We start from the raw sequence: 8,242 nt of genomic DNA on the forward strand, positions 1-8,242 counted from the left end.
AAAAAAAAGACCCACATACAGTGTCTGAAATACAATGACATGCACATTTGCATAGGAATTGTATATCATACACAATATAGTCTACAATACATTGGTAATATGTTATGTATTAATGCATATATACACATGTATATATATATATATAACATAATGTTTTGTGTTTGCTAATCGTAGGGCTTGACTCAGGGTCTGGACACTATTCTTGACCTTTCTCAGGGCTAGAGCTCTACCACTTGAGCCACAGCACCACTTCCGGCTTTTTCTGTGTCTGTGGTACTGAGGAATCGAACCCAGGGCTTCCTGCATGCTAGGCAGGCACTCTACCACTAGGCCACGCTCCAAGCCATAATGTAATATATTTATAAAATATGTATTATAAATACATTCATACACACACATATGTGCATGGTGTGTGTGTGTGTGTGTGTGTGTGTGTGTGTGTGTGTGTGCCGGTAGGGGAGGACTTGAACTCACGGCATTATCTATTCTCATACTTTAAAAAATATAAACAAAATGCTCAGAGTTGGTGCCCTACCCTCTGAGCCATGGCTTTAGCCATCTAAAGACCCCCAGCCAAACAGGAAGCTTACCTGAAAATCCCCAGGCAAAAAGTAGCTGTGGCTTCAAGTTAGAATCACGTGGTTCACATTTTACAAAGTCCAGCTCGTAGCTCGGCTTCTGGAATTTGCTCGCCTACCTCTGCACCCATTAGTTTTGGTAACCTCTAAAATGACAGATTTCCTTGTAAGGTGACAGTAGAGCCAGTGGCCAGGAGAATTATGTGACATCACTTCTTGGCCACGTGTGTGGGGCTATATGGAGCTACTTGTGGTGTTTTTGTGTTTATAAACCCCCTGCTTTTTGAGTTCGGGCCTCTCACTCCCGAGTTGAGTTGCCCTGGCCAGTCAGCACAAGAGAAAACCTCACACTTTTTTACCATCAGTCCGAGCGTGTGACTTTATGGGGGTCCCAGTTCATTAGAGGCCCCAGCGAGATAGCCTGGGACAGGCCACAGACAGAGCCCCTGTGTGGGACAGGCCACAGAAGGAGCCCGGGGAAGCCTGTGGAGTGGATTTCCACGGGGGATTTCTGGTGGAGGGCTGTGAAAGGGCTCACGGGAGAGGAACAGGCCTGAGCCCAGCACAGCCTCTCCAGCCCCGCAGCAAGCCCAGTCGTGGGCCTTCCCCGTCCTATTCTCACTGTCCAGTGGTCACAGTGGGTCTGTGCTGTTTGGATTATTATGGGGCAGAGATGTGGATTTCCTGAGCCCACAGGTGACAGGGACACCATGGGGAGGAGTCATGAGACTTCTGAGGACCCCGTGGTCTTCCGTCACTCTGACAGTGGTGTGTGGTCACCAGGCCACCGTGAGTACTTAAAAAGTCTCTGTGGCTCTGTCTGGTTTTGTTATGTGTTTTCCTGGAGTCTCTTGGTCTTGTCCTGCGTTGGTTTTGAACTTGGTTCCATGCCTAAATATGGAAGCTTATTTCCTATGTCTTTGTCATTATTTATTTGGACATTTCTGGGCCTGGTGTGGCTCCTCCTGCGTGGCTGCAGTCGTGGCAGGCAGAGGAGAGGGGAGGCAGCTGCAGGCGCAGTTGGGTTTTTCCTGACACCCTGGCTGACGTGACAATGGATTCAGCTGGGTGAGGACGCCGACGTCAGTCTTGACTCCCCCAGGTTTAAATTTCCCCAGTGGAGATTGGCATGGAAAATGGTCTAGTCAAAATGGGGGAAATGACGAGAGATTCGTGCTCTGGGTGGGCTAAACTCAGAAGACTCCCACCCTGCTTCCCCTGCAGAAAGTGTCATGGTGGCCGGGCGTGGTGGTTCACACCTCTGTCATCCTAGCTTTTCAGGAGGCTGAGATCTGAAGATGGTGGTTCAAAGCCAGCCTGGGCACTAAAGTCCAGGAGACTCTTACCTCCAATGAACCACCAGAAAACCAGAAATGGAGCTGAGGCTCAAATGGTAGAGCACCATTCTTCAGAACAACAGCCAACTAAGAGCATGAGTCCCTGAGTTCAAGACCCGGGACAAGCATGCGTGCACGTGCAGGCACACACACACACACACACACACACACACACACATGCACGCACGCACACACACACGCACACACACACACACACACACATGACCATGGTACAAAAACAGAACTTCTACAATGCCATTTGTTTCTATTGAGCCTGTGTCTGAGGCTAGATTACATAAGATTCTAAGCTCAGTTATTTAGAATCCTAAAGAAGGGTTTCATTTCCCCATGTGAAGTGAGTAGCACAACACACACACACACACACACACACACACACACACACACACGATACAGAGAGAGAGAGAGAGAGTTGATGTGTTGCTTTTCTAACTTACCATGGGGAGGGGAAACCCTTCTTCACAATTCCTTGAGGTAAAGATGTGGTGAAGTAAAAGCAGGAAATGGGATGAGCTTCAGGCGGGAAATGTGTAAATCCCATCCTTGTGATAGCACAGGCCTTTGACGCCTGGCTGTGTCATGCATGTGTGTCACTGGAGAATGACTTGTGTTTCCAGTGGGCTCTGACACCCCCTGGCTCCATGAACCCCAGAACAGAGAAGTCACAACTTTGTCCTCCAGTAGCAACGCTAAAGTTGCTGTAAACTTTATTTTATTTGGCAATCCTGGGGCTTGAACTCAGGGCCTGAGCACTTTCCCTAGCTCAAGACTAGGGCTCTACTAATTAAGCCACAGTGCCTCTGCTGGTTTTCTAGTGTTTCACTGGAGCTGAGACTCTCACAGAATTTCCTGCCTGGGCTGGCTTTGAACCTAGGTCCTCAGATGTCAGTCTTTTGCATAGCTGGGATTCTAGGCATGAGCTATGAGGATCCCAGCTACAAGCAGACAGTATGTAGAGAAGGAGGCACGGGGTAGGAGAGAGCTGGAGGCAGCTGGACACTGGGCATAGAGGCTTGGTTTGCTGCAGATCCACTTTCTCTCTTCGGAGACCCTGGCACTGCTAATTCCAATCTCATCCAAATAAGCGTATTCCCCAGGGCCTTGCACTTCCACCCTAGAGCCAAGCAGAAACACGTGCAGCATTCACATTTGGGTACATACTTGCTTTCTTTCTTTTTTTTGTCAGGTATGGGGTTTGAACTCGGGGCTTGGTCTCTCCCTGAGGTTTGGTGCTCGACTGGCCCTGCTCTCCCATTATGAGCCACAGCACCACTTCTGCCTTATTTTTTTTTTTCGTATGGTTCATGGGAGATAATCTCATGGATTTTCCTGCCTTGGCTGGTTTGAACCCTGATTCTCAGATCTCAGCCTCCCGTGGAGCTAGGATGACAGGTGAGAGCCACCAGAGCCCAGATTGTTGCCTGTCTTTTTTTCTTCGTTTATTTATTTATTTTTTCTTGAACTCAGGGCCTGGGCACTGTCCCTGAGCTTCTCTGGCTCGAGGCTGAAGCTCTACCACTTGAGCCACAGTGCCACTGCCGGCTGTTTCTATGTATGTGCCAGGAAGGAATCGAACCTAGAGCTTTGTGCATGCGAGGAAAGCACTCCAGCACCAGGCCACAAGCCGGCCCCTGTCTGGAGTTTCACCAGAATGGACCAGCGGTCGTCTCACATTGGTGATGAGCACTGATGGCTGAGTTGCGTTTCTTCTCCATTCTCAAAGTCCTGGTGTGAATGCCACCTGTCTGTCCATCACCCGTCCATCCCAGTCACACTAACCACGCATTCATTCATGACCCACGGCCACCTGTGGGCTCCCTAGACGTGACCTCCACTCAGGCTCTACTGTTTCCAAAATGCAGAAAAATAAACCATCAACAACAACAAATCTATGCTGGGTTCCAGGACTCACAGCTGTCATCCAGCTACTCAAGAGGCTGAGATCTGAGGATCACAGTTCAAAGCCAGTCCTGCCAGCAAAGTCCATGAGACTCTTATCTCCAATAAACTATTTAGCAAAAGCTGGAAGTGGCGCTGTGGTTCAAGTGGTAGAGCACTGGCCTTGAGCAAAACCTCAGGAACAAGGGCCCAGGCCCTGAGTTCAAGCCCCAATCCAGACCCAAAACAAAGAAGCCAAAAGGTGGTTGAAAACATACAAGTTGGTGAAGTCTGTGCTGCCTGCCCACTTCCAGCTGTGCTTTGAGGATTCTCTTCTCAGTCCAATCCAATGATCGTAACCTTGGTGTCTCTTCAAGAAATTCTGTAATAAAACACAGTGAGTTGAAAATGAGAGTCCTTGTCTTTCAGATGAAGTTTATTTTTCCCCTGTCCCAGGCTGGCTTTGAACTTTGACTTCACATCTTAACCTCCTGAGAAGCTATTTATTAGAAGGAATTATTCTTTCTCTTTCGTGTGTGTGTGTGTGTGTGTGTGTGTGTGTGTGTGTGTGTCCGTGTGTGTGTATATGTGTGTGTCCGTGTGTGTGTGTGTGTGTGTATGTACGAGCTTGTGTATGTGTGCCAATATTGGGGCTGGAACTCAGGGCCTGGCACTGTTCCTGAGTCTCTTTTTGCTCAGGGCTGGCACTCTACCACTTGAGCCACAGTTCCACTTCCCACTTTTTCGCCATATGTGGTATGGAGGAATCGAAGCCAGGGCTTCCTGCATGCTATCAAGCTCTTAAAACCAAGCCACCCTGCCAGTCCTGTCCCTGAGCTCTTGTGCTCAAGGCGGTAACACAAATCCCCTTCCAGCTTTTTCCTGGGAGGTAAGAGTCTCATGACTTTCTTGCACAGTTTGTCTTGGAACTTCGATCCTCCCATCTCAGCCTCCTGCATAGCTGGATGACAGCGTGAGCTCCTGGCGCCCAACCCTTTAACTTTACACAACCTCTCCAAGTCGGGGTGGGGTGTCTTCAGCATGTCACAGAGAACAGGGCCCCAAAGGCATTTTTTTGCCAGTTGGGGCTTGGACTCAGGGCCTGAGCAGTGTCCTTGGGCTTTCTCAAGGCTAGAGCTCTACCACTTAAGCCTCAGCACCACTTCTGGCTTTTTTTTCTATGTATGTGGTTCCAAGGAATTGAACCTGGGTCTTCGTGCATGCTAGGCAAGCACTGTACCACTAGCCCAAACTCCGGGCACCTAGGCCAAACTCGTGGCCCCCCAAAAGCATTTCTTACCAGGTCCTGGATGGTGTCAAAGTTGGCCAGATTGGCTCCAGAGGAGGCACAAAAGTCCTGACTGGACGTCCAGTTCCTTGTATCCTCAGAAAAGTAGAAACACTGATTCCCAAAGCCAATCCACTCTCTTGGACAGGAAGAATACAGGCTGTGCTCTGGAATGTGGCTTTCTGCTTGGTTCCCTAACAGACAGTGGATTTGCTTTATAATCAGTCTTCTGTTTTCTGTGCCCATCCCGAGGCCTAAGCCACACATTGGTCATTCAAAGCCACTCACCTGCTAGAATCACCGTTAGCACAACTGTCGTCCCTAACAGAAGCACAATAGTCAACACACAGCAGTGCCATTTTGCCAGTGTGATAGGTGATGATATTCCTGGGTATTTTTCCTGGAGCCCCTTCACTGCAAACAGAGAAAGAGGAGGGTCTAAATCCAAGGAAAGTGCTAGAAGGAAAATGATTATAGCATTCCCTACTTGTGGCTTGTCCTGGCTCAATTAGCACCAGAGGCCATCTTGCAATGGTGGAAAAGGGAAGAATGGAGGAGCTGAGCACTGGTGTCTCCTCCTGTAACCCCAGCTACTCAGGAGCCCGAGATGTGAGGGTGGCAGGGAGGAAAGTCTTGAAGACTCTTTATCAACACAGAACCACAAAAAGGCCAGAAGGGAGCTGTGGCTCCAGTGGTTGAGCCAACATTGAGAGGCAAATCTAAGGGACAGCACCCAGGCTCTGAATTCAAATCCCAGCTTGGTCATATGCTATATGATAGACATTATAAATACTTCATATGATATACCATTGTGTTCTGTGATACATAATGTTATATAACATAATGGCATATATTCTAATATAAATATACTGTATAATATAACATGATAATACTATATATATACTTTCTGTTTTGATCAGACCTGGGGCTTGAACTCAGGTCCTGGGCACTGTCCTTGAAGTTTTTCCCTCAAGGCTAGTTAGTGCTCTACCACTTTGATCCACAGCTCCACCTCTACTTTTCTGGTGGTTCATTGGAGAGAAGAGGCTCATGGCCCTTCCTGCTCAGGATGGCTTGACCACCAGCCACCTGTGTAGCTGGGATGACAAATGTAAACCCCAGCCCCCTGGCTATATAGACCCTTATATTACATACAGGATTAAGTTACATGGTGCTATATAATTGTTGTATGTTGTACTTTATCAATCCTATAGCATACTATATGATCTACATGCAAATTGTATATATATAATATGAATATATGGAATAATAAAATATAAAAATAAAAATGTAATATAAAAGTAGGCGAGGAGGGAAGTGGGGCTGTGGCTCAGGGGTAGGGTGGTAGCCTTGAGGTGAAGAGCTCAGGGACAGCGCCCAGGTGCAGAAAAGAAAGAAAAAAAGGTACACTGGGAGTGTTGTCTAGTGGAACAGTGCTTCCCTAGTATGCATGCAGCCCTGGGTTCGATTTCTCAGTACCACATACTCAGAAAAGGCTGGAAATGGCACTGTGGCTCAAGTGGCAGAGCACTAGCCTTGAGCAAAAGGTGTTCAAGGGCAGTGCCCAGCCACTGAGTTCGATCCTCAGGACTGGCAATAAAAAAATTTAAAAAATAAGGCTTGGGAGTTTGGCCTGGTGGTAGAGTGCTTGCCTAGCATGCATGAAGACCCTGGTTCGATTTCTCAGTACCACATACATAGAAAAAAGCTGGAAATGGTCCTGTGGCTCAAGTAGTAGAGCTCTAGCCTTGAGAAAGTTCAAGGACAGTGTTCAGTCCATAAGCTCAAGCCCAGGATTGTCGAAATAATAAAAATAAATAAATAAAGCTGGACAGGATGGCTCACGCCTGGAATCCTAGCTACTCAGGAGGCTGAGAACTGAGGATGGTGGTTGAAAGCCAGCCCAGCACTAAAGTCCATGAGACTCTTATCTCCAAATAATCTCTAGAAAACTGGAGGTGACACTGTGGCCCAAGGGTAGGGCGGTAGCCTTGACCTGAAGAGCTTAGGGTCAGTTCCCAGGCCCAGAGTTCCATAATCAACACACACACACACACACACACACACACACACACACACACACACACACACACACACAAAGAAGGGCTGGAATTTGGCATAGTGGTAGAGTGCTTTCCTAGCATGCACAAAGACAGGAGTTCTATTCCTCAGTACCACATACATAGAAAAAAGCTGGAAATGGTTCCGTGGCTCAAGTAGTAGAGCTCTAGCCTTGAGAAGTTCAAGGACAATGTTCAGTCCATAAGCTCAAGCCCAGGACTGGCAAAAAAAAAAGCAGAAGAGGAGGAGGATGACAAGGAGGAGGAGGAGGAGAAGATAGAAGAGGAATGTTACTCCAACTCAAGGCACATATCCCAGATCTAACCCTCCCTCCCTCCATCCCAGCCTAGCTGCCTTAGTGGGAGACTTCAAACCTAATTCAAGTTACCTGCTGGCCTACTTTCTGGGTAGTCTGTGGAAGGCAGATTTTTCTGTAACATCCCCACCGAGGCTTCTGTCATTTTCCCTCCTTGTTCTTTTTAGGCAGAACCGACTGGATCCAGAGGATTAAGGAGGTAACCTTGGCATTTGCAAGTGTTATCTGGCAGCTGGATATGCAGATTCTCCCACCAGCCTTCTGCCTTTCCTGGCTCTTAGTCCTGACAGAGCAAACAAACAAAAAATAAAAACAAAACAAAAACAAGAGAGAAATCAGGATCTGAAATTCAATGGATTAGAAATGAAATGATTGGTGTGTCAGAATTATTATTATTATTATTATTGTTATTGTTATTGTTATTGTTACTGTTATTTGCCAGTCCTGGGGTTTGAACTCACAGCCTGGGCACTGTTCCTGAGCTTTCTCAAGGCTAGAGCTCTACCACTTGAGCCACAGCTGCACTTCTTTCTCTTTCTATGTTTGTGGTACTGAGAAACGGAAACCAGGGCTTCGTGCATGCTAGGCAAGCACTCTACCACTAAGCCACCTTCCCTGTTCCTGAGATCTAGTTTTCATAATGATAATGATAATGCTTTCTTTGGCTTACAGGCTGAGATACTAGCTGAAGTGAAAACACTCTAGGGCAGGAAAGATTGTGAAATTCCTTAGCTCCCGTTCAGCACCAAAAAGCCAGAAGTGGAGT

General features: G+C 47.5%; 1 protein-coding gene across 1 annotated transcript; it reads right to left on the reverse strand.

The window, feature by feature from the left end:
- Positions 1 to 2,613: 2,613 nt before the first annotated feature.
- Positions 2,614 to 7,621, reverse strand: LOC150042089 (C-type lectin domain family 2 member F-like). Its single transcript, XM_090325282.1, has 5 exons — positions 7,549 to 7,621; positions 5,388 to 5,513; positions 5,112 to 5,293; positions 4,090 to 4,193; positions 2,614 to 3,047 (listed from the first exon to the last, which is right to left on the reverse strand). Exons 1-5 carry the CDS (start codon positions 7,619 to 7,621, stop codon positions 2,843 to 2,845), a joined length of 690 nt encoding a protein of 229 aa, XP_090181408.1. The 3' UTR covers positions 2,614 to 2,842.
- Between the last annotated feature and the right edge of the window lie 621 nt (positions 7,622 to 8,242).

Source organism: Megascapheus bottae, chromosome 37, assembly GCF_031878675.1.
Source record: "Megascapheus bottae isolate mThoBot1 chromosome 37, mThoBot2.hap1, whole genome shotgun sequence".
Classification (NCBI taxonomy): Eukaryota; Metazoa; Chordata; class Mammalia; order Rodentia; family Geomyidae; genus Megascapheus; species Megascapheus bottae.

What these genes read in the sequence shown, in the direction of transcription:
- LOC150042089 (XM_090325282.1), bottom strand. Translation starts at nt 7,621, where the DNA reads ATGACAGAAGCCTCGGTGGGGATGTTACAGAAAAATCTGCCTTCCACA. An exon ending in GCTAACGGTGATTCTAGCAG is followed by an intron (nt 5,294 to 5,387) that starts GTGAGTGGCTTT and finishes ACTGTCTGTTAG; the next exon opens with GGAACCAAGCAGAAAGCCAC. An exon ending in AGCACAGACTTCACCAACTT is followed by an intron (nt 3,048 to 4,089) that starts GTATGTTTTCAA and finishes GCTTGGCTCTAG; the next exon opens with GGTGGAAGTGCAAGGCCCTG.